The sequence below is a fragment of the Oncorhynchus keta genome, chromosome 7, assembly GCF_023373465.1.
Source record: "Oncorhynchus keta strain PuntledgeMale-10-30-2019 chromosome 7, Oket_V2, whole genome shotgun sequence".
In the NCBI taxonomy this organism is placed as follows: Eukaryota; Metazoa; Chordata; class Actinopteri; order Salmoniformes; family Salmonidae; genus Oncorhynchus; species Oncorhynchus keta.
In genome coordinates, this window is record NC_068427.1 from 46,471,428 (window position 1) to 46,496,820 (window position 25,393).

At 44.3% G+C, this 25,393-nt stretch overlaps 2 protein-coding genes and 1 long non-coding RNA gene across 3 annotated transcripts in view; 1 reads left to right on the plus strand and 2 right to left on the minus strand.

Moving 5' to 3' along the window:
* The window catches only part of LOC118386447 (alkyldihydroxyacetonephosphate synthase, peroxisomal-like), a 33,460-nt gene extending 17,858 nt beyond the window's left edge, over positions 1-15,602 (minus strand). Inside the window, 11 exon segments of the mRNA XM_052521811.1 lie at positions 4,665-4,792; positions 6,571-6,679; positions 6,971-7,096; positions 9,880-9,960; positions 12,224-12,305; positions 12,531-12,600; positions 13,021-13,098; positions 13,297-13,417; positions 13,532-13,622; positions 15,105-15,194; positions 15,598-15,602. Of these exon segments, the coding sequence (XP_052377771.1) occupies positions 4,665-4,792; positions 6,571-6,679; positions 6,971-7,096; positions 9,880-9,960; positions 12,224-12,305; positions 12,531-12,600; positions 13,021-13,098; positions 13,297-13,417; positions 13,532-13,622; positions 15,105-15,194; positions 15,598-15,602 (981 nt within the window).
* A 5,847-nt stretch (positions 15,603-21,449) lies between these two features.
* The window catches only part of LOC118386411 (nuclear factor erythroid 2-related factor 2-like), a 28,223-nt gene continuing 24,279 nt past the window's right edge, over positions 21,450-25,393 (plus strand). The window contains exon 1 of the mRNA XM_052523024.1: positions 21,450-21,665. The gene's annotated coding sequence lies outside the window, so the exon portion shown is untranslated. The remainder of the gene's footprint in view (positions 21,666-25,393) is intronic.
* On the minus strand, positions 23,024-24,624 carry LOC118386413 (uncharacterized). Its single transcript, XR_004826210.2, has 2 exons — positions 24,147-24,624; positions 23,024-23,274 (listed from the first exon to the last, which is right to left on the minus strand). It is a non-coding gene; the product is annotated as an uncharacterized LOC118386413 (long non-coding RNA).

Here is a 25,393-nt window from a genome sequence, read left to right on the forward strand (position 1 = left end):
GTCGGTTATTCACACATTTGGTCTCATCTGAGCCCACCCATCTCCTCCCCGTTTCCTCCAGGACTCCCAACAGGGCAGCAGTCATATTTATTTGGGTTTGGGATAAAAAAAAATAAAAAACGGAGGAATATGAATGGTAACGTGAATAACTTGACAAGTAACCAGTAGGCCGGCTGCAACAGGGACAATACATCAGCAGCTTTCCAATGGGGGGGGCTTGACATGGCTACATCAGTCGTCCTCAGCCACCGCACCGCTTGGTTTGTTTCTGATCGGACACAGGAAAAAGGACATGGACAAGCAAAAATGAGGGTCTGGAGCTGATGGGATGGTTATCAATCACAGCAGGATAGAGTCCTGAGTCTCAACACTTCACAGCAGGGTAGAGTCCTGAGTCTCAACACTTCACAGCAGGGTAGAGTCCTGAGTCTCAACCCTTCACAGCAGGGTTGTCCTGAGTCTCAACACTTAATTCCTTCCCCTCTGTTTCAGTCTCTTCATCACTTCGTTTCCATTCTAAATCCGATTGTGGATATTTAGGTGTCCTGCAGCCATCACTCTTTAATGAAATACTCAGTGACCAGAAAGAGAGGGTGATTATACAAATAGGGGGTCAATTTTTCCCGCTCTCTTTAATGCACATTTAATTGCCATTCTCATCTGACTAGCATATTGAGATACGTGGCCCTGTATTTTATACTACTTGTCCCATTCTGAAATACAGCAGACCCCTTCACTCAGCAGACCCCTTCACTCAGCAGACACCTTCACTCAGCAGACACCTTCACTCAGCAGACACCTTCACTCAACAGACACCTTCACTCAACAGACACCTTCACTCAACAGACACCTTCACTCAGCAGACAGGGCGATTCAAAAAAAGGGAAGACAAGGCACTAATAAGCCCAAGCAGGTGTCCTATCATAGAGCCCTGACTGAGGTTAAGATATAAGTGAGAAATCTGAATAGCTTCCTCTTGCCTGCTTAAAGCTAAGAAGTGGGAATATAGGGAGCGTAATGAGATCCCAGGGGACTGAAGAACTTTAAAAAGAGGTCTGGCACCAACGCCTGATTCCTTCCACCAGACCTCAAGAAACTATTTTTGTAAAACTTCAATATAACAACTGCTTAAATTGTTCCCCCAGTCATTTTTCTATCGGGCTTCTATCCACAAGTCGTACGTGCAGCTAGCTACTCCACTGGGGAAATAATCAATTCAACTCAATGCATCAGAGGGCGGAGTAACGCATCAGAGGGCGGAGTAACGCAGCAGAGGGCGGAGTAACGCAGCAGAGGGCGGAGTAACGCATCAGAGGGCGGAGTAACGCAGCAGAGGGCGGAGTAACCAGCAGAGGGCAGAATGCAGCAGAGGGCAGAGTAACGCAGCAGAGGGCAGAGTAACGCAGCAGAGGGCAGAGTAACGCAGCAGAGGGCAGAGTAACGCAGCAGAGGGCGGAGTAACGCAGCAGAGGGCGGAGTAACGCAGCAGAGGGCGGAGTAACGCAGCAGAGGGCGGAGTAACGCATCAGAGGGCGGAGTAACGCAGCAGAGGGCGGAGTAACGCAGCAGAGGGCGGAGTAACGCAGCAGAGGGCGGAGTAACGCAGCAGAGGGCGGAGTAACGCAGCAGAGGGCGGAGTAACGCAGCAGAGGGCGGAGTAACGCAGCAGAGGGCGGAGTAACGCAGCAGAGGGCGGAGTAACGCAGCAGAGGGCGGAGTAACGCAGCAGAGGGCGGAGTAACGCAGCAGAGGGCAGAGTAACGCAGCAGAGGGCAGAGTAACGCAACAGAGGGCAGAGTAACGCAGCAGAGGGCGGAGTAACGCAGCAGAGGGCGGAGAGGGCGGAACAGAGGGCAGAGTAACAGAGGGGCGGAGTAACGCAGCAGAGGGCGGAGTAACGCAGCAGAGGGCGGCAGCAGAGGGCGGAGTAACGCAGCAGAGGGCAGAGTAACGCAGCAGAGGGCAGAGTAACGCAGCAGAGGGCAGAGTAACGCAACAGAGGGCAGAGTAACGCAGCAGAGGGCGGAGTAACGCAGCAGAGGGCGGAGTAACGCAGCAGAGGGCGGAGTAACGCAGCAGAGGGCGGAGTAACGCAGCAGAGGGCGGAGTAACGCAGCAGAGGGCGGAGTAGCGGAGTAACGCAGCAGAGGGCGGAGTAACGCAGCAAGAGGGCGGAAGAAAAAGCATTGTGAAGAAACGCTGCCAATGCAGTGGTCTTTTCTCAATTGTATTCCAGTTGGGTAAAGAGACGCACACACACACAAAAAAAAATAACAGCAGAGTGAAGGAATCAGAAATGAAAATAAGGTCAGTCCCAAGCACAGGTTAGTGGGGAGAGCCAGAGAGCAGTCAGAGTATGGCTTCACTTCTGAGCTCCCATGTGATACAAAGATGCTTTCTGAAGGCCCTGTGTATTCACACCCCTGGATTTGTCATCACTGGCCTCCACACAATACCCCATAATGTCAAAGTGGAATTAAGTTTTCCCAAAAGGTTTACAAATTAACAAAAAATTAAAAGCTGAAATATCTTAAGTCAATAAGTATTCAACCCCTTGGTTATGGGAAGTCTTTTTATATATTATTTATTTAAAGGGTCAGTTAAGAACAAATTCTTATTTACAACGACGGCATACCACGGTCAAACCCTCCCCTAACCCGGACGATGCCGGGCCTAAGGGACTCACGGCCGGTTGCGATACCCGGGATCGAACCAGGGTATGTAGTGACGCCTCCAGCACAGAGATACAGTGCCTTAAACCACAGCGCCACTCGGGAGCCTCGAAAGTCTAAATAAATTCAGGAGTAACAATGTGCTTAACAAGTCAGTTAAGTTGCTTAAACTCACTGTGTGCAATAAGTGATTTTTGAATAACTCTCCCATCTCTGTACCTCACACATACAATTATCTGAAAGGTCCCTCAGTCAGTGACTTTCTAACACAGATTCAACCACAAAGACCAGGGAGGTTGTCCATGGCCTTGCAAAGAAGGTAACCTATTGATAGATGGTTAAAATGTATTTAAAAAAAGTAAACATTGAATTTACCCTTTGAGCATGGTGACGTTATTAATTACACTTTGACTGATGTATCAATACACCCAGTCACTACAAAGATACAGTTGTCCTTCCTAATTAAGTTGCCGGAGAGGAAGGAAACCAAGAAGGCACTAAAGTAAAACTGCAAAATATGTGGCAAAGAAATCAACTTTATGTCCTGAATACAAAGCGTTATGTTTGGGGCAAATCCAACACGTCACTGAGTAACACTTCATATTTCCAAGAATGGTGTTGGCTGCAGTTTATGGGTATGCTTGTCATCAGCAACGACTAGGGAGTTTTTCCAGGATAAAAATAAAATGGAATAGAGCTAAGCACAGGCAAAATCCTAGAGGAAAACCTGGTTCAGTCTGCTTTCCAACAGACACTGGGAGACAAATTCACCTTTCAGCAGGACAATAACCTAAAACACAAGGCCAAATCTACACTGGAGTTGCTTAACAAAAGGACATTGAATGCTCCTGGGTGGCCTAGTTACAGTTGACTTAAATCCACTTGAATATCTATGGCAAGACTGGAAAATGGCTGTCTAGCAATAACCAACAACCAATTTTACAAGAGGTTGAACAATTCAAAAACATATATATAATGTACAGATATTGTCCAATCAATGTGTGCAAAGCTCTTAGAGACTTACCCAGAAAGACTCACAGCTGTAATCACTGCCAAAGGTGATTCTAACATGTATTGACTCAGGGGTGTGAATACATATGTAAATGAGATATTTCTGCATTTCATTTGCAAACATGATTTAAAACATGTTTAAACTTTGTCATTACGGGGTATTGTATGTAGATGGGTGAGAAAAAAAACAAACAATTTAAATCACTTATGAATTCAGGCTGTAACAAAACAAAATGTGGAATAAGGGGTGTGAATACTTTCTGAAGGGACTGTATCAAATGGTTCCTTTACAGAGATCGAATGGTTCAGAACGATGTTTGACTTCCCGAAATGAAACTGTTTGTTATCCATGAGCCGGACGGAAGCCGGTGTACACCTCTGGGAGAGAGTAACACAACAACCCATTCAGGAGCATGTGTTCAACATTGTAAACATTTCCCCATCCCACACACCGTTGTCGTGCAGTTTTGATCTGCATTACCTTTCTAAATAACAGTTGGAAAAACCTTTGACATAACAGTTGATACACAACCTCGAGGCACAAGTAGATATTCCTGGTAGTGTGTGGATACGTCCATGACAAGCCAGTGCTCAAAACGGTCGATTCCTTCATTGTGTGTTAAGATAAACCACAGGATTAACCAAGGATCAGAGCTGCATAAACCATACGCATGCAGTCATCGATGACGGCGGCATCAGCACTACCCAATCAGAGCGGGACACGCTTCATTATCATCCCTTCCCAGAATTAGGGCTCTGCCAATCACAACCCAACCACTTTGTTTCAACACTACAATATATCATTGATCTGCATAGTTTAGCTACTTTACATACTGTCATATAACCAAAAGATTAAAGATCACAACTACAAGTCACTTTTTCATGTGATTGGATAGATGTGAACTAAATGTTGTCAGTATACAGGAGGTCTTCAAGAGGAAAGACAAGACTGTACAAACACAAGATGGGAATGTAATTGACCTGCTTGGCAACCTCTCGTAAGCAGGCCACGCCTGCCTCAAAGTTAGGGAAGACCACCGAGCCGTACTTCTGGTACTCTGGGATTGGTCGGATCTTCATCGTTACCTCGGTAACCACACCAAGGGTTCCTAGGGGGAAAACACAGGGGCGCACGTGTCACAGAAACAAAAGGTTCTCATAGAAGAATGTTTTTTAAAACGATAGCCTGACATTGGTTGTGTTTTATTGTGTTACTTAAAATGATGCTTTAACATTCCTAGCAGCCTTTGGGCTGGTGATGACCAGTGGTGTAGAGAAGAGCATCTAAACCGCAGTTTTTTTTAAATTTTGCGTGACATTTACACACATTTTGCAGAAAAATGCATTGAAAGTATAGAGCGCATTACTTTAGCTCACTGAGAAAGGCGATCAGCGCTTACCCACCCGTCATTTTAACCACTACCTCACTGGCAGTGGGTGACCCGTCTTTAACCACTACCTCACTGGCAGTGGGTGAACCGTTGTTTTTAACCACTACCTCACTGGCAGTGGGTGACTGGCAGTGGGTGACTCGTCGTTTTTAACCACTACCTCACTGGCAGTGGGTGACCCGTTGTTTTTAACCACTACCTCACTGGCAGTGGGTGACCCGTCGTTTTTAACCACAGTATATGTTAATTTTCTCCCGTTATCTGGTTTCATGCTGCTCACAGGAGTCCAGTGAGATTCATCGACTGGGGGTTCGAGGAAAAAAAAAAAAAAACAACGGTGCATATCAAGGGAAGTCCCGGGACACCAAGTCCTCATCACGTCACCCAGCATGACCCCTGACCCCACAGAGTATCCACTGTGTCTGCCGCTTCATGGGTTATGTTCCACCTTGGTTTAGTGACAGGTGGAATCCTCCCGAACAAGAGGAAGCTCTCCATGTCCAAAATGGCAACCTATTCCCTACTATGTAGTGCACTACTTAGCAAAATTATTTCCATAAAAAAAAAAAAAAGATGTTTTCCTAAAGACTTAAATGAGTGTTTATGAACGTTGAGACTGAGAAAATATCCACAATAATTACATATTGTCAGGTCAAGTGAAGCCATGTTGTCTTGGACTATTTTTGCTCTGAATTCACACAGTAATGATGTGACTCAATCATGATCACATACCCTGGGCCTCCTCTCAGGGGGCCTGTCACACCCACACTGTGGTGGAGGTAGAACTAAGAGAGAGACAGACAGACATATTTACTTCAAACTATTTTTGTCACTGATTTGAAGGTCATTGAAAAAAAAAAAGATTGGTCTAAATTAAATACATTATTAGTTAGGCTTTCATTAGCAGATGTGCTTTAAGTAAACATTGTAATGAGTCCAGATGGAGAGCTCTGCCCGGCTCCCAGTGTATAGTCAGTAAACAGCTTGCAGTGCTTTGTTAGGCGCATGTATCCACAGCTGTTGAGCACTGCAGTGCACAGGGGTCCCTGCACTTCCTCAACCTGGCATATGGCAGTATTGTCACTGGGCTCTCACTAGGACAGGGTGGGACAGAAGGGGTGGGGGACAAGGACAGACATTATTTTTTTTAACCTTTATTTAACTAGGCAAGTCAGTTAAGAACAAATTCTTATTTTCAATGACGGCCTGGGAACAGTGGGTTAACTGCCTGTTCAGGGGCAGAACGACAGATTTGTACCTTGTCAGCTCGGGGGTTTGAACTTGCAACCTTCCGGTTACTAGTCCAACACTCTAACCACTAGGCTGACACACAGAGACCCAAAACCAATACCCCTCCCCCATAACTGCATCTCTTCTCCCACCCTGGATTAAGTTAGCCAGTCAGGTTATTACATTACACACACACACACACACACACACGGTCAACTTACAATCATGTTAAAGTCCTGATCCCTGGGAGGAGTGTTGTGTCTTACCTTCTGAGCCCAGGATGAAGTGGTGGATGTCTGGCCCAGTGGACATGCGTGGCCCCTGGCAGCTCTTCTCCATCACCCCTCGAGGGGTCACCGCCTTTATGTGGATCACCTGGACATACGACAAACAAGATGGCAGCTCAAGTCACTTAGCTTGACTTTAAAACCCACAGCAGAGAGGAGTGATGAAATAGCCAGGTTAAAACAAGCGCCATTTCGGTTGCTGAGTTCATATTCAAGGCTAAATTCTGTCAATCATTGGCAGAGCTTAAACAAAACAAGCAGGCTCCTTCGGCACAGCAAATCCAAATAGAATGGTTCCCATACATTAGTATGACGCAACCTTTTGTCCATTTACAAATCGCCCAGTAAGATCAGAGTTAGTCACAGAGAGGGAACGTACCAGGTCCTCAACGTTACCATATACGTTCTTCTTCATGCCTGATGCTCTAGTAGCCACCCAGGCGCCCAGCGAACTGAACTCCATGGAGTCTGGCTCATGCCCCGTACAGTAGCCACTCTCGTTGAGCTGGGGAGAGGGAGAGTGACAAAAGAAAACACTCATCAGTATCCATAGGAGCAGAGTTTAGACCTACGTCGTGTAAAAATCAGAGTTTCCCCCCAAACTAAGTCCTGGCACTCCCACGGGTGCATGTTTTGGGTTTCTGCCCTTGCACTACACAGCTGATTCAAGTAACCAACCCATCCTCATCAAGCTTTGATTATTTGAGTCAGCCATGTTGTGCCAGGGCAAAAACCAAAACGTACACCCAACTCCTGGTGAAAACCACTAAAACCACAACAATTTTAAATATGAAACCAAATCACAATCAAATTCCTCTTCCACCACTGGATTCAATGATGGGCTTGTTAAGGGGCTTTTACAGTGCCTTGCGAAAGTATTCGGCCCCCTTGAACTTTGCGACCTTTTGCCACATTTCAGGCTTCAAACATAAAGATATAAAACTGTATTTTTTGTGAAGAATCAACAACAAGTGGGACACAATCATGAAGTGGAACGACATTTATTGGATATTTCAAACTTTTTTAACAAATCCAAAACTGAAAAATTGGGCGTGCAAAATTATTCAGCCCCCTTAAGTTAATACTTTGTAACGCCACCTTTTGCTGCGATTACAGCTGTAAGTCGCTTGGGGTATGTCTATCAATTTTGCACATCGAGAGACTGAAATTTTTTCCCATTTCTCCTTGCAAAACAGCTTGGGCTCAGTGAGGTTGGATGGAGAGCATTTGTGAACAGCAGTTTTCAGTTCTTTCCACAGATTCTCGATTGGATTCAGGTCTGGACTTTTTGACTTGGCCATTCTAACACCTGGATATGTTTATTTTTGAACCATTCAATTGTAGATTTTGCTTTATGTTTTGGATCATTGTCTTGTTGGAAGACAAATCTCCGTCCCAGTCTCAAGTCTTTTGCAGACTCCATCAGGTTCTTTCAGAATAGTCCTGTATTTGGCTCCATCCATCTTCCCATCAATTTTAACCATCTTCCCTGTCCCTGCTGAAGAAAAGCAGGCCCAAACCATGATGCTGCCACCACCATGTTTGACAGTGGGGATGGTGTGTTCAGGGTGATGAGCTGTGTTGCTTTTACGCCAAACATAACGTTTTGCATTGTTGCCAAAAAGTTCCAATTTTGGCTTCATCTGACCAGAGCACCTTCTTCCACATGTTTGGTGTGTCTCCCAGGTGGCTTGTGGCAAACTTTAAACGACACTTTTTATGGATATCTTTAAGAAATGGCTTTCTTCTTGCCACTCTTCCATAAAGGCCAGATTTGTGCAATATATGACTGATTGTTGTCCTATGGACAGAGTCTCCCACCTCAGCTGTAGATCTCTGCAGTTCATCCAGAGTGATCATGGGCCTCTTGGCTGCATCTCTGATCAGTCTTCTCCTTGTATGAGCTGAAAGTTTAGAGGGACGGCCAGGTCTTGGTAGATTTGCAGTGGTCTGATACTCCTTCCATTTCAATATTATCGCTTGCACAGTGCTCCTTGGGATGTTTAAAGCTTGGGAAATCTTTTTGTATCCAAATCCGGCTTTAAACTTCTTCACAACAGTATCTCGGACCTGCCTGGTGTGTTCCTTGTTCTTCATGATGCTCTCTGCGCTTTTAACGGACCTCTGAGACTATCACAGTGTAGGTGCATTTATACAGAGACTTGATTACACACAGGTGGATTGTATTTATCATCATTAGTCATTTAGGTCAACATTGGAACATTCAGAGATCCTCACTGAACTTCTGGAGAGAGTTTGCTGCACTGAAAGTAAAGGGGCTGAATAATTTTGCACGCCCAATTTTTCAGTTTTTGATTTGTTAAAAAAAGTTTGAAATATCCACTTAATGATTGTGTCCCACTTGTTGTTGATTCTTCACAAAAAAATACAGTTTTATATCTTTATGTTTGAAGCCTGAAATGTGGCAAAAGGTCGCAAAGTTCAAGGGGGCTGAATACTTTCGCAAGGCACTGTATGTGCAAATGATGGGCTTGTTATGGGGCTTTTATGTTCAAATAATGGGCTTTATGACATTTTTTTTTAACAGCCTAAAAGGAACCACAAAATAAGTGGAGGAGAAAAAAAATGAAAGGGGGGAGTAAAAAGATGTCAGATGTGGCCTGGGCCTCTGGTCTCGGCCCCGGGCCCCTGGTCTCGGCGCCGGGCCCCAGCAGCATGCAGGCATGACCTACTCTAATGGCTCCCGTCTACCAGGAGACGTGAGGAGTCAGTTAATGCAGAGCCATCTGCTCCGTCAAAATGGCAACTCTATATTCAAAGGTGGAGCCAGTTTGAGACACAGAGCACGCATTCCTTCACGTCAAACACAGCCTCCTTCGAAATTAGCTTGATGGTGCCATCTGCTCATCGCCCGAGCCTCAAGCTCTAACGTAGTTACCTCTTCTCCTATTCAGACCTGCCTAGCATAGGATCTCTGCACTCCCTGGAAACCATTAACCCAGGGTGGAGAGGCATGGCAGGCTACAGGTGAAAGATCATGTAGAAGACAGCTTAAACTTGGGGCGGCAGGGTAGCCTAGTGGTTAGAGCGTTGGACAAATTCAAATCCCCGAGCTGACAAGGTACAAATCTGTCGTTCTGCCCCTGAACAAGGCAGTTAAACCGTCATTGAAAATAAGAATTTGTTCTTAACTGACTTGCCTAGTTAAAGAAAAGGTAAAATAAAAAAAGTAAAAAAAATACTTACCCATCTTAGCAACAATGAGCCCTTGCATGGGAGATCATTCAGCATGACATGGCTTAGTATGTATGAGGGCAAGGCACTTACTAATCTCTCCAGATCCTGACCGATGATGCCAGCTTCAACGTGGGCGACTAAATTCTTCTCGTCGAGCCACAATATGCGGTTCTACAGATAAAAACAAAGAAAACTAATGAGCTCAAAACATTTCACTGCTTACATAATTTAGACCACGGTTCCCCAACTGGTGGTTTTATGGATTTTTATTTTTATTGTATTAAAGTACTATAAAAAATACACCTGGAGATCAGAGATCAGCTCCAAGTGATTTTAACTTGAGAAATCTGTTCCCAAGTATTCCACACATAATAGAGAGACAGGTGATCATATACACATGTAAGCAAGGTTTTCAATTCTTATGTTTTAATCAAGTATTATATCTGTTTGGGATTCTTGCAGTGAATTCGCAGTCAAATTATTTGTAATTATGTTCCGGCTCCCCGATCCCGCGGCTGAATCTAGATGATGATCCCTGGTTTAGACCACTAGGACAAACACAATGCCTTGAGTTTAGCCCTGATGAAAAGCATGCTGTGTCGGATACATCCCATACAGGTTAGAGGGAGAGAATTTTAATGATTGGAGTAGTAGTGTTGACAGCATATCCAAGGATGTTCTCTAAAACTGCCTTCACCAAATTAACGACATCAAATACATTCCAGTCTTAATTCTAGAACCCCCAAAAAAGGCCAGTATGCAGCCTTTTATAATGACTGTGAGAAAAAGCCTGATGCTATGGTGACCACAATATCTGTCAACGAGAAAGGTAATAACAACCAAGCTCGTGTTTGGGGGTATTTCAGTAGCACTTGTGAGATACGAACATGTGGCTGTCGTTACTGGAAGACTGGGCCGTGGGGAGGACACAGTGTTAGTCAGATTCCAAAAGGTTAACCTCTCCAGTCACCCCCGGAACAGCTTGAGCCATCATTCATTCTCCAGAGGTAATAAAGTGTCTCCTGCGGTCATACACAGTCTTTCATGTGACTCCCTCAGACCCGCTATGCCCTGTGACCTTTGACCCAGCGCACTGGTATTTAAGTCACCTCCTCAGTGACTGCTGGACTAGCAATGTCCTGACCGCCAATATATCACCTGGGTAGACAGCTGTCCAACAGTTCTATGATACAGTACTGATACTAAATGCTGTTTCCGATAGGGTTTCCTTCCCTCACAGTATTTTTCTCTGAGGAAAAAGTTTAGCAAATTTATGATTCTCCGAAAGTAAGATAAAGAGAGTGAGACAGCTGGACGTCTGAATAAGCTTTGACGTGGATATAGGAGCGTCCTCCGTGCTGACCGACCCCCATCTTTCCTGTCGTGAGAGCGTCCTCTGTGCTGACCGACCCCCATCTTTCCTGTCGTGAGAGCGTCCTCCGTGCTGACCGTCCCCCATCTATCCTGTCGTGAGAGCGTCCTCCGTGCTGACCGACCCCCATCTATCCTGTCGTGAGAGCGTCCTCCGTGCTGACCGACCCCCATCTATCCTGTCGTGAGAGCGTCCTCCGTGCTGACCGACCCCCATCTATCCTGTCGTGAGAGCGTCCTCCGTGCTGACCGACCCCCATCTATCCTGCTGTGAGAGCGTCAGACATTCACAGAGAAAAAAAAAGCTCTAACGTCTCAAAAGAAATGCCCTGTAACACTTCGCTTTCTATTGTCCATACAGAGAGTATATAGCCAGCTGATCTTGTGCAAGACATTATACGGTCTGTAAAACTAAGATGCATCATTAACATGCAAGGTTTTACTCTAAATACAAAAACCTTATGAACACCTGCTCTTACCATGACAGACTGACCAGGTTGAAAGCTATGACCCCTTAATGACGTTACTTGTTCAATCCACTTCAATCAGTGTAGATGAAGGGGAGGAGACAGGTTAAGGAGGATTTATAAGCCTTCAGACAATAGAGAATGTGTTCCATTCAGAGGGTGAATGGACAAGACAAAACATTTTAAGTGCCTTTGAACAGGGTATGGTCGTAAATGCCAGGCGCACTAGTCTGTGGCAAGAACTGCAATGCTGCTGGGTGTTTTCACACTCAACAGTTTCCTGTGTGTATCAAGAATGTTCCACCACCCAAAGGACATCCAGCCAACTTGACAACTGTGGGAAGTATTGGAGTCAACATGGACCAGCATCCCTGTGGAACACTTGACACATTGCCCTGACAAATTGAGGCTGTTCTGAGGGGAAAAAGGGTACACAATGTATACTTGGTACTATAGAAACAGTAGAGTTGTGTTGAGACAAGGTGCTTTGTGGAGCAGATCCTTGTATGGTATAAAAGCATTGTTTACAGATCTATGACGTGTGACTCTCAGAGTGGATCTAATGTGCACTGTCTCCAAGTCGGTTCATTCCCCACCATCTGGGAAGTATCCAGAGAGACGATGCAGCGGGTCTCCTCCAGGGGGCACTCTAGAGCACTGGTCACACTGGTACCTCCTGGATGGGGGACAGGAGACAAGAGGGGTTAGGACCTCTCCCTGACCACATCACCAGGGGAAAGCTCTGGGCCCTAGCAGCAGGCTACAACCAGCACTTCCCCTGGTCAGGCCACAAGGAAAAAACAGGGCATACCATTCTAATAAAATATATATTGTACAGTTTGTAAAAACATAAATAAATAAAAACATAATAATATTGGGTTTGCAACAGTGAAAGACTCATCGCCGTACGGTATCAGACAAACATTGTGCTTGCACGCCAGCTCCACAATTTTCACCACATCATTGTGGCAGTCTGCGGAGGCAAAGGATACAGAACAATATATTGGATGGACATTTTATCCCATGTCATTTTCTAAACACACAGCTATATGTTAGTGTTACATCGATAACAAGAGTAGCAACGGCACAGAGTCTGATAAATCAAATTCCAGCCATCAGTCAACACAAAATTTGCATGATAAAAAGGTGCCAGCCATAACTGCAGCGAACCAATCTGCCATGATTCATGACAATACGGTGATGGGCCTGGTGTACTGGGTGTCCAACGCCCTCCCCCTGACGCTTCTTATTAAGCCACCTCTCATACATATCAATATCCCTACGCCTCGGCAGAGATTAACCCTTAAAATAAAAACCTGAGCCTGGATGATGGGAAGCAATGCATTGTGGGAGGGAGGGAGGGGGTGGAAACGTGAGTTGATGTAAAACTCACTTGGCCACACCACCATGTCTGGAACACGCTCAAATGTCTTCCCTTCTCTGAGAGCAAAGATTTCATGTAAGCAATGACCTGTTAACACAAGGTAATTACAAAATATATATACTACAACAAAAGCAATTATGATTGTATGATCAGTATAATTAGTGCGATGTTCATAATATTGCTACGTTCCTATGTACCGCATGTATAAGAATAAAGATGGCATCACACACTGTCTGTATGAGACCCAGTCCCCTGCAGGACCGGAGCATTCCCAGCATGCCTCACCGTGGGCACGGAACACCCTGTCCTCCGCCTCATTGGAGAATGGGATGCCTGTGGCCTTCAGGTTCTCTACGAATGCCTCGTTCAGTCTGGGCGGCGGCACAACGCTGGCATTCAGGACTGGCTGAGACAAAGACATGGGAGGAGGAGGAGGAGGAGCCATTAACTGGTCGCTGGCTGCCGTCATTGGAATTCACACCAACAGGAGACATGGGGGTTGAAAACCAACGACACTTACTGTCGCAGGGCTTTTATGCTTCACACTGGCACCAAAGGTATTTTCAAACCAGTCCTGCAATCTGGGCAGGGTCATCCCACTTAGCCTATACCTGCAATGAACCAAAAACACACAGGCTTAAAAGAAAGCTTTACCCAAATCATAAACACATCCCCCTCTGACCTAGGTGTTACGCTGGGAACTGCTGAAATACATACGGTCTGTTATGGGTATGGAGTCAGTGTGTGGTTGTTTGAGCTTAGAGGTTATTAGGTGAGCCTAGTGACCACGCTGTCCCTGTGGCTCCAGCCCAGGCCAGACGCTGTATAATTGAACCGCTGGCACAGTAGAGGCCAACACACCAGGGAACTGTAGCCGGCCTTTGTCCAGCAGACCATTAAAAACACACTCCTTAATGAAAAGAGGAGAATTCTCATTCACTTTCATTTCGTCCATCTCTCAAACCACGCATGAGAAAGCACAGAACAGGAAATGTCGTTGATACAACTTCTAGTAAAGACTAACAGAGGGACCATTTACTACTCAGCATCCTGTAAAAATAACATTGCGTCGCTTGGCTTTTATGTCTGACAGGCTTTCTGTTCAGAAACCCATACGTCACCATCTCTGCCTCGATCATACAGGACAAAGATAAAAGGTTCAGAACAGAAGATGTTGTGCCAAAGAAAACAGATCTATTCTGCAGCCAGTGTGGATTCAAGTCATACCCTCGTTATTAGAGAGAGTGGAGAGACAATAGGTTAGGCTTCTTTTCTTTTTTTTAAACGCACAGAGATTCAAACTAATCACTTCCTATATCAGCACTCAACATATTTCCAACAATTGTTCCCATGACAACTGTTAGCAGAAACAAAACAAAAGCACCAACCCCTAGTCAATGGTAAGAAGAAACATTCCATGAAAGGTAATAAGGGCAGTTTCAAACAGTTGATAATCCCACTCATTGACCTGATGTCTGGGGACTAAATCAAAACAAGATAAAAACAGAGTACCGATACCAGCCACTAGATGGCACTAGTACCCCACTCTGAATGAGGCTGGAGAGGAGTGGGAGGTTTTCAAATCAAAGTCTATTGATCATGTACACCAGGGTTTTCCCGAAACTCGATCCTGGCCCTTTTGTTTATTGCCCTAGCACTACACAGCTGATTCAAATAATCAAAGCTTGATGATGAGTTGATTATTCAAGTCAGCTGTGTTATGCGAGGGCAAAAACACACAAAAATGCATCCATGAAGGGGCACCAGGACCGAGTTTGTGGAAACCCACAGTTGGCACACACAGTTCAGCAGGAGTTATAGCGGGTGCAGTGAAACGCTTATGTTACTGACTCCTAAAAATGCAGGAAAATGTCAAAACGAGTACGCCAATAATCAACTATTTAAATACATTAAAAATCAAGAAACGTCGGGAACCAGTTTTATGTGGTAGCCTGTGCAAAGGAGTGAACAACTAAGATTGAGAATTCTATCAACACATGTGAATAGATTATTTAGCCTACAGATCATCTGAGACAATCCAGATTTTCTCCCGTGAGAGTAAAACAGTTAAATGTTGAGACAGTATTCTGTACCTTTTGCCTGTAAATTCTGCTTGACCCTTCTTGTTAAAGAGGAATTTGGAGTCACTGTACCCCCAGCCATTTCACTTCATAATCTCCTGCCTGGGAGAGAACAAGAAACAGTTGGTCAATTTAGTTAAATGTTAGTAGTAGAAGCTAATACAGTAATAACGCTGTCAGAGACGACACAGGTCAAATGTCAAGGGACCAAGACAACACAAGGAAGCACTTTTAAAAGACCATGGACTTGCACCCTCATACTTGACATCCTGTTGCACAGTAGGCTAGTATTTGGATTAGTGGTCTATTTGCAAATGGGGAATGTGTTGTAGTTCCCTTGTTTTGACATCCGTTATTCAAAATGGGCTTTCCACGTCGTGGCTCTCCCGTTATTCAAAAATGGGCTTTCCACGTCGTGGCTCTCCCGTTATTCAAAAATGGGCTTTCCAAAAAAATGGGCTTTCCACGTCGTGGCTCTCCCGTTATTCAAAAATGGGCTTTCCACGTCATGGCTCAAAAATGGGCTTTCGTTATTCAAAATGGGCTTTCCACGTCATTCAAAAATGGGCTGGCTCTCCTCTCCCGTTATTCAAAAATGGGCTTTCCACGTCATGGGCTCTCCGTTATTCAAAAATGGGCTTTCCACGTCGTGGCTCTCCCGTTATTCAAAAATGGGCTTTCCACGTCGTGGCTCTCCCGTTAAAAATGGGCTTTCCACGTCCTCTCCGTTATTCAAAAATGGGCTTTCCACGTCGTGGCTCTCCCGTTATTCAAAAATGGGCTTTCCACGTCGTGGCTCTCCCGTTATTCAAAAATGGGCTTTCCACGTGGCTCTCCCGCTTTCCACGTCTCCACGTCGTGGCTCTCCCGTTATTCAAAATGGGCTTTCCACGTCGTGGCTCTCCCGTTATTCAAAAATGGGCTTTCCACGTCGTGGCTCTCCCGTTATTCAAAAATGGGCTTTCCACGTCATGGCTCTCCGTTATTCAAAATGGGCTTTCCACGTCATGGCTCTCCGTTATTCAAAATGGGCTTTCCACATCATGGCTCTCCGTTATTCAAAATGGGCTTTCCACATCATGGCTCTCCGTTATTCAAAATGGGCTTTCCACATCTTGGCTCTTCCTTAGTGTATTGGCAGTATGGGAAGCTCCAGTCACACCTGGTCTCAGAGGTGGTCGTTCCCCTGTGGACTACACACAGCCAACTACAAAAGCCTGTAGGCACAGTAACAAATGGGGAAGAAAACCTGTTACCTTGAAACAGCATGAACAGCAGTCATTAGACAGAGAGTGGCTTAGATCTCATTCCAAGGGGGAGCAGCATGATGAATAACCACAGATGATGATCATTAGGAGAAAAGGCCAACGAAGGTTGGGTATATCCTCCTAAAAGTGTTCCAAATAAATACCATTTGTCGGCTTAGCATTATGCTAAATCAGGTTAGAGGATTCAAGAAACAAGCTTGAACACTGAACTGAAAGTATCAGGAAGAATTTTAGTATCTCCATATATCTACTGAATAATAAAACTGACAGTTTAGTAAATGTGTTTCTTCGTCTGTGTTAAATCACTACGCTCATCCCAAGGGAATGCTTTTCAGATATTCCTCGCCAGAGAAAACAGGCCACTACGGCAGCCGGCCAGAGGAAACAGGCCACTACGGCAGCCGGCCAGAGGAAACAGGCCACTACGGCAGCCGGCCAGAGGAAACAGGCCCCTACGGCAGCCGGCCAGAGGAAACAGGCCCCTACGGCAGCCGGCCAGAGGAAACAGGCCCCTACGGCAGCCGGCCAGAGGAAACAGGCCCCTACGGCAGCCGGCCAGAGGAAACAGGCCCCTACGGCAGCCGGCCAGAGGAAACAGGCCCCTACGGCAGCCGGCCAGAGGAAACAGGCCCCTACGGCAGCCGGCCAGAGGAAACAGGCCACTACGGCAGCCGGCCAGAGGAAACAGGCCACTACGGCAGCCGGCCAGAGGAAACAGGCCACTACGGCAGCCGGCCAGAGGAAACAGGCCACTACGGCAGCCGGCCAGAGGAAACAGGCCACTACGGCAGCCGGCCAGAGGAAACAGGCCACTACGGCAGCCGGCCAGAGGAAACAGGCCACTACGGCAGCCGGCCAGAGGAAACAGGCCACTACGGCAGCCGGCCAGAGGAAACAGGCCACTACGGCAGCCGGCCAGAGGAAACAGGCCACTACGGCAGCCGGCCAGAGGAAACAGGCCACTACGGCAGCCGGCCAGAGGAAACAGGCCACTACGGCAGCCGGCCAGAGGAAACAGGCCACTACGGCAGCCGGCCAGAGGAAACAGGCCACTACGGCAGCCGGCCAGAGGAAACAGGCCACTACGGCAGCCGGCCAGAGGAAACAGGCCACTACGGCAGCCGGCCAGAGGAAACAGGCCACTACGGCAGCCGGCCAGAGGAAACAGGCCACTACGGCAGCCGGCCAGAGGAAACAGGCCACTACGGCAGCCGGCCAGAGGAAACAGGCCACTACGGCAGCCGGCCAGAGGAAACAGGCCACTACGGCAGCCGGCCAGAGGAAACAGGCCACTACGGCAGCCGGCCAGAGGAAACAGGCCACTACGGCAGCCGGCCAGAGGAAACAGGCCACTACGGCAGCCGGCCAGAGGAAAAAGGCCCCTACGGCAGCCGGCCAGAGGAAACAGGCCCCTACCCCTAGGAGGGATCCATACCTTAAGTTGGTACACATGGTTGAGAAAAACCCATGAGGAATGCCTGCCAAACAGGCAGCCAGTGTAATTTATGAGGAGCCTGGGAAATATGAGTGAGTGAGTGAGTGACATATTCTCAATGCCAGTCTATCACAGCCTGTCATCTCAATGGACCATGACACAACTCTGATGTCCTGTCACAACAAGCAGAAGAATACAACTGCCCAGAGATGAATGAATTTATTGTATAATTAAATGGAAGCAACAGCCGTCTGGGCTCAAAGAGCTGGAGGAATCTTTTGAAGCTACGTTAACAAATATTACACTGCATGACGATGACCAGACCATTAGGCAAGTAATTAGCTACTAGATCAGCGCCTTGTTCAAAAGGTAGCCTTGTTTTGTGGCTGCAATCAAGTTATTACAACAGAATGAGTCAATAGGTCAAGAAGTTAGACTGTTGATTTTACAAACTCTGAATTGTAACTAAAAAATATATATATATAAAAATTAAGAAGGTTAAAAGAAGGTTAAAATGCCATTTGAAACGATGGGTGCAAATGTATAGGTTGTTTATGAAGTAGGTCAAATCCAGACTGACATTCCAGCAAGACCAGGACCAGTTAGCCCAGCTTTGTAGCAGGGAACATTCCTACTCTCCAGTGATAAGCGCAATTCTAGAAAATGTGGCCAATGAGGGTAAATTCATGAAGGTAACATTTACACATACAGTTAACAATACAAGTTGTACTCAACATTCTTTTTACAGACCCTGGTTCGATTTCTAGGCTGTATCACAACCGGCCTTGATTGGGAGTCCTATAGGGCAGCGCGCTAGGTTTGGCCCGGGGGAGGCCGTCACCTGTGGTGGTCTGACTAAGGCATATCTGACACTAGCTGTCACAGGGTGGTAGGTAGTCTAGCGGTTGGAGCGTTAGGTCTGTACATGAAAGGTCGCTGGTTCGAATACCCGAGCTGATAAGGTGACAATTAACCCTGATTTTATTTTTATGTCACTACAGCACGATTGTGAAAGCTTTAACATTCAACTCGTCTCATTACTAACTGATTGTCAGACCACCACAGATCCAAGTTTAAAGTTAACTTCTCAACTTTATATTCTTATTTTCAATGACAGCCTAGGAACAGTGGGTTAACTGCCTGTTCAGGGGCAGAACGACAGATTTGTACCTTGTCAGCTCGGGGGTTTGAACTCGCAACCTTCCGGTTACTAGTCCAACGCTCTAACCACTAGGCTACGCTGCCGCCCCAATATAATGAAGAATATAAAAAAAAGATTACCATTATAATGATCCCTTCTATTCAATAATGTATAGTAGCTAGCTAGCTTGTTCTGTTCATGCCACAAACAGAGTTGACATTTTCCTAGTCGTTGTTCAGAATATTGTCAGCATTCAAAACGTCACCCTAACCCTAGTTTTAATCAAGCTATAGCTAACAATATACATGCATAATGGAATAGGCTACCTTGAAATAGTCAAATGTTGGCAAGCTGATCTTGTGGTTTTACATAAACTTCAGCTGCCCACTGTCACGAGCGGCTCGTGTGGGTCTTGCCGATTAAACTCAACTCCTAGATTTACGATGGAGTTGAGCGATGACTAGTGGTGTCAGACTGGAGCTCCGAGGTCAGATACAATTAGTGTTTATCATAACCTACTAATTCCAGCACCTAAAAGAATAGCCCGCAATTAAACAGAACACTTGTGTGTAATTCCAGTCTATTCTTTGAGTTCTGAAATCAGAAGTTTTGTTTTACACAAAAAAGAAAAGCATTTTATGTGGTGTAGGAGCTCCAGTCCGCCCATATAACGCTGACAAGCTATGACAAATGTGGTACAATCCTAGTGTAGGATTGACCTGAACTTTAATTTCAACAGGGGGAAGAGATCAAAACATTACTGAAACACATTTTAAATAAGTAGCCTAGCTAACTACAATGAAAAAGATTAGCATAGAATATAGAATACAGTCCCGCCGCACCCACTTCAATGAATGAAGACTTTGTTTAAGGACCACTACCGCACATTCTGCTGGCTCATTTTCTTAGCTAAAATAAAGCAGAGATGTCTAATGTCAAGGGAGATCTCAGTTTGTAAGACACCAATGATGTGTTTTTAAATGACAAGATAGCATGCCAGGATAGCCCTCATATTCAGCCACTTCTACCCTATTACCACCGCCAATTCCTACCTCTTTCTCGGCACCGTCCCTTTATTCTCTTCCGTTGAACCAAGTCGCATCAATTTTGCCTTCTTTTGTGATAATTCCCGAGTTACCGTGCTCATGTTTATGTAAATGCGCTGCAATTCTGCTTAATCTTTGCTGTGCAATTCGTTGCCTGTCGGAGCTATTGTTGTTTGACGCCATACTGCTTCCGTGTTTGTGCACGGAAAGGCAGCTGTCACAGCGATAATAGGATATGAGCTAAATTGTAATCAGATCCCATCATGCTTTGCATTTAATTTGTGTTTTCAATATATTACAATGTTGCAAAATTGGTTACATTATCGCCTATCTTTGCTGTTACTTTAATTGAATTGTTGGTAGTCCATAGAGCACGTTTCCTCAACTGGCGGCCCGCGGGCCGAATTTGCGCGGGTGGTTTTATTTGGCCCAGGACATTCTCTGAGCAAAAAATAATAATAATATATATATATATTTATTTGTATATTTTATTGTTGTACATAAAATACTGTAAAAACACCTGGAGATCAGCTCCAAGTGATTTTCATTTGAGAAATCTGTATTCCACGCATAATAGAGAGACAGGTGATCATATAGAAATGTAAGCAAGGTTTTAAATTATTATGTTTTAGTCAAATATTATATCTATTTGGGATTCTTGCAGTGAATTCGCAGTCAAATTATTTGTAAGTATGTTCCGGTCCCCAGACCATCAGCTCAAGAAATTAAAAAAAAAAAATAGTCCTGCAGCTGAATCTAGTTGATGAGAGTTATAGTCACTGGAAAAGCTTATATTAGACAAATATTTTTACAAGGCACAATGTGTGATTTACTGCTGTTCAATTGTCATTCCAAAAATTATATTGATTCTTGGAAGAATATAAATGAATGAGTTTTCCCTTATCATCACTCTGTAACAAGTTTTGTGGCATAGGACTAGTTTACAAGCATGTTGATTTGGACTGTCAGTTACATTCATACGAGTTTGAGAGTAGGTCTTTAGTTCGTGGAAACTTGATGCCCATAGTTCGGAGGTCATCCTTTCAGGAGAAATGGCAAGTGAAAGAAATTCCAGAGTTTATAAGAATGGCATTCTCAACATGCATCAACGCAACTCTTCTTTCGCTGTGCCGGTGACTGCCTTTTTCTCAGACAGATTTGATCTGTGCACAGGCAGCCTAATCATTACTTACGCTGAGCACAGAAGCTCTCTAAATATTAACCATGATGAATGAACTGGGCTTTGGGAGAACTGAAATTCAAAACTTTTTCAAAACACAGAGAAAAATGTTGACTTTATTATAAGAAAGTCATCTAATTTAATAGCAGGAAAAATATGTCATGATGCTAAAATGTGTGCATGTGTCTTTAAAAATATGGTCTGGAACTTTGGTGACTACTAGGGCTATGGTCCAAACACTTAAAAGACACACCCTCGTCCACTTACCCTCGCCTTATGCCCTTGATGGGAATCCCTGTTGCCATCTTGGCGGGTGGCCCAAATGATTAGCATAGCAAAGGAAATGTGCAACAGTAAACCCCTCAGCCCTCGTTTTTAGTCGGCTTTGCGAGTGTACAATAATGTCATCCCCGGGGCCTGAAACTCCCTATATTTCAATTCGCGAAATTGTACATCCTCTAAGTTAGTGAAAACTTAACATCAATGGAGTTGTCAACATACAAGTAAGTAAAAACGAATGCAAATAAGCTAGACATTTTGCTACTATGTAAAAATGTAATGTTTTTGTTTGGTTATCTTTTGGAATATTTTCCTTCAGAAGTTCCAGCTTGGCAGGCCAACGGTAGTTAGCTAATTAATTTGCTAGCTATCGGTAGGTGTATATTAATAATTTATATATAAGTAGACCTGCAACCATAATTGACTGTAGCTACCGGTGAATTTCCGGCCAAGAGTGGTCAATTTAAAAATTCTTCCTTCCTCCCTTGCCCTGCAAGTGAATACTCGTCAGACGTCATGACACGTCATTAGAAGTGTCCACTTAATTTTATGGCTGAGGGCCGCAAGCCGTATTTTTTTTAAAATCCTCCCGCTTTGAACCGGACGTATCAATGTGTAGTTCATACATGTGTAATCTATGAGCATATGTACTGTTTTACCTCAATTATCCATGAAATCCCTAGTTTGAAACTGACTTTTTTTCTGGAAGCTATGCTGTGCCTTTTCCCCCATGCCACTTAGCAATTCGAGTTCTAGCCAATGAGCTTCAGCCCCTCGCCATTTGAATGACCGCTTGCAAGACGCGCACACACAGCAGAGCAATGACGTGGAGCACATATCTACACATGTGACTCAGTACGCAATTTTCGGGGATCACATTTGGCTGGTGAGCGCTAACAAGTATACAAAAGTTCCAGAGAATCTCTAAATTAGACTAACAAGTTGTGCCCTTTATAGAATCAGTGATGTTATTGCACTTCTAGTTATGTAATTATCTGCCTTTTCTTTTTTTGTGTGAAAAGTTTGATTTGAAAGAACCGTTCATTCATACTTGCTTGGACAGACAGCCGACACAGTAGAATAGCAACGTTTCATCCTAACTTCCTATTGGCTGTCATATACATCTCTGAAATAGTTTTAGATTTATATTTGCAACTCTAGCAATGAATGATACAACAGATAATTAGGCGTAACTTCCATTCACAGGATACAATGTCAATACACAACAGAAAATAATCCTTAAAATATTTGACATCAATGTTTATGGGTTTTGATAAGGTTCATTAATGTGGTAGGAGCCGTACATTATGATCCAGGTCACTGGAAAAGAGGGTTGAACATTTAAACTGCTCGTTTAACTTTCTCACCTCCATGAGTCACATGACAAAGTGAACATGAGGGATGACTGGAGTCTGGTGTTTCCATATGGCTCGCTGGGTCACCCTATAGAAAGTGATGCAACAATCTACTACTCCCTTTCAGTCATAAATTCAGACATTTCACTCTGATACCAACAGACCAAAGTGAGTCTTTTAATTATTAGCAAATACATTCACAAGTAGGTGAAAACTCACGAGGCATGTCATTGTCAAAAGAAAGTTTTATTCTAAGAACATATTTATTGACAAGGAGTTTCCCTATTGAAGTCTGCAAGTGGCCATGTCGTGGAATAATGCTCCCGCTCTCCAGATGGTAGATTTATTTCCCTCAGGCCCAGAGCATTAACTCCCAAAATAAAGTTCTGTAATGCACTGACTGCAAACAATTAGAGTCAAAGTGTATCACAGAACTTTACTTGGACAGCCACAGTGCCAACCCTTTTCACTACTCCACCTGCAACATATAAGAGAATGAAATGTAAGTTTCCTATTGATGTGCTGGGTTGATAAACACTTTGAATGAACACTGTAGTGTGGAAAATGTAATTATGGAGGTTGGGATGACTTTTCTGAACACAATATTGAAACCTAAAAGTTAAACTCCAGCATGATTTGAGATGAAACTGAAATCAACCACAGCTGAGTACTTTACAAAAAGTGTATTTATGTGGAACTTTAACTAATTCTCTGGGCTTATTAAAACACAGAGAGGAGTGAATGGGAAGACTGCTGTTGGAAACTTGGATTGATTCTCACTCTGACAACAACCCCCCACCACCACACAAATGATGAAATCATACAATATCACACAGTAAGAGGCAAGATACATTTTCGTTCATAAGGTGTTTACTTCGCAGTTCAACCTTGACTATCTTCAAGGTAGTAAAGGCAACAATTAGAGCACTCCATATGTGGAACAGATGACGTGCCTATAAGGGTTCCAAATTTGAAATCATGAATTTGTTCATGTTTTAATCGTTTACTCCAAGGGTAATACGCCCACGTTCATTACGCTGTTTAACCTACTTGTTGAGAGTTTTTCCCCACAAGCCACAGATTTAATTTCACAATGAAAATATAGTCTACCTATACAACAAGGCAAATATTCAACATATTCCACTTCAGATTACAGTAACAAATACATGTATATTCAATACAGTTTGGAGAGTTGCTTGTTGTCATGAAGTTGCAAAGTACAAAATCAAACAGTGAATTAAAATATGTTGGAATTCTATTAGCAGATGTGAAATGCCATAGCATAGCTTCATATTCTAAATGTGAACATTATAATGAGAAGTTAAAGAAATGCAACTGATCATACGGTACCTGGTAGAAACGGGAGCTCTTAAAGGGGAACAGCTGCGATCAAGCACGAGGGCAAACCGATAATAAAATGCAAAAACCAGTGGCCTATCTACAATGGTTGCAGGACAAACTATCAAAGCAAGCAAGAGTTTTTACACTTCCTAATTTCGCGGTTAACGTCCCTCTTTGGAGCCTCCATACAGTGTTCGTATTGGTGCATTCACGCCGTTTTGACCTCTTATTCTATTCTTTCAGCCCTGTGCAGTTCAGTCTGTTGCTGGAAGAATGTCGACGTGGAGCTGCCAAACGTGAACGCGTATTCGTGGGCGCGCTTGAGGAGAAAAAAAACCCCGTATAATTTCAGATAGTGGAACAGTGAAGTAAGTGTACGGTGTTGTAGGTAAGGTTGCTAGAGGTAGTGAGGCTCTTTACAGATAAATTGTTGGAGCTCGTCGTATGACCACCTCATTAAGAAGACATGTTTCAAACGTTACTTAATTGCAAAGTGGTCCCAACCTCTCAGGTGTCAGAATGTTAGACTAGACGCAGTGGTTCCCAAACTTTTTAAAGTCCTGTACCCCTTCAAACATTCAACCTCCTTGAGCACCAGGGTCAGCACACTCTCAAATGTTGTTTTTTTGACGTAATTGTAAGCCTGCCACACACACACTATATGATACATTTAATAAACATAAGAATGAGTATGAGTTTTTAAAAAATCCCAACCGGCTCATGGGAAGTGACAAAGAGCTCTTATAGGACCAGGGCACAAATAATATAATAATCAATCATTTTGCTCTATATTTAATCATCTTACATTTAAACCTGATTTGTTAATTGAAAGTTGTGAATATCTCACCACGGGTTAATGAGAAGGGTGTGTTTGAAAGGATGCACATATCTCTGCAATGTTGGGTTGTTTTGGAGAGAGTCATTTTCCACACAGTCTGTGCCTGTATTTAGTTTTCATGCTAGTGAGGGCCAAGAATACACTCTCACATAGGTACATGGTTGCAGAGGGCATCAGTGTCTTAACAGCGTGATTTGTCAAGGCAGGATACTCTGAGCGCAGCCCAATCCAGAAATCTGCCAGTGGCTTCTGATTAAATTAAATTTTCACAGAACCGCTTGTTGCAATTTCGACGAGGCTCTCTTGTTCAGATAGCGGTAAGTGGACTGGAGGCTGGGCATGAAAGGGATAACAAATCCAGTTGTTTGTGTCATCCATTTAGGGTAAGTACCAGCGTAATTGCTCACCCAACTCACCC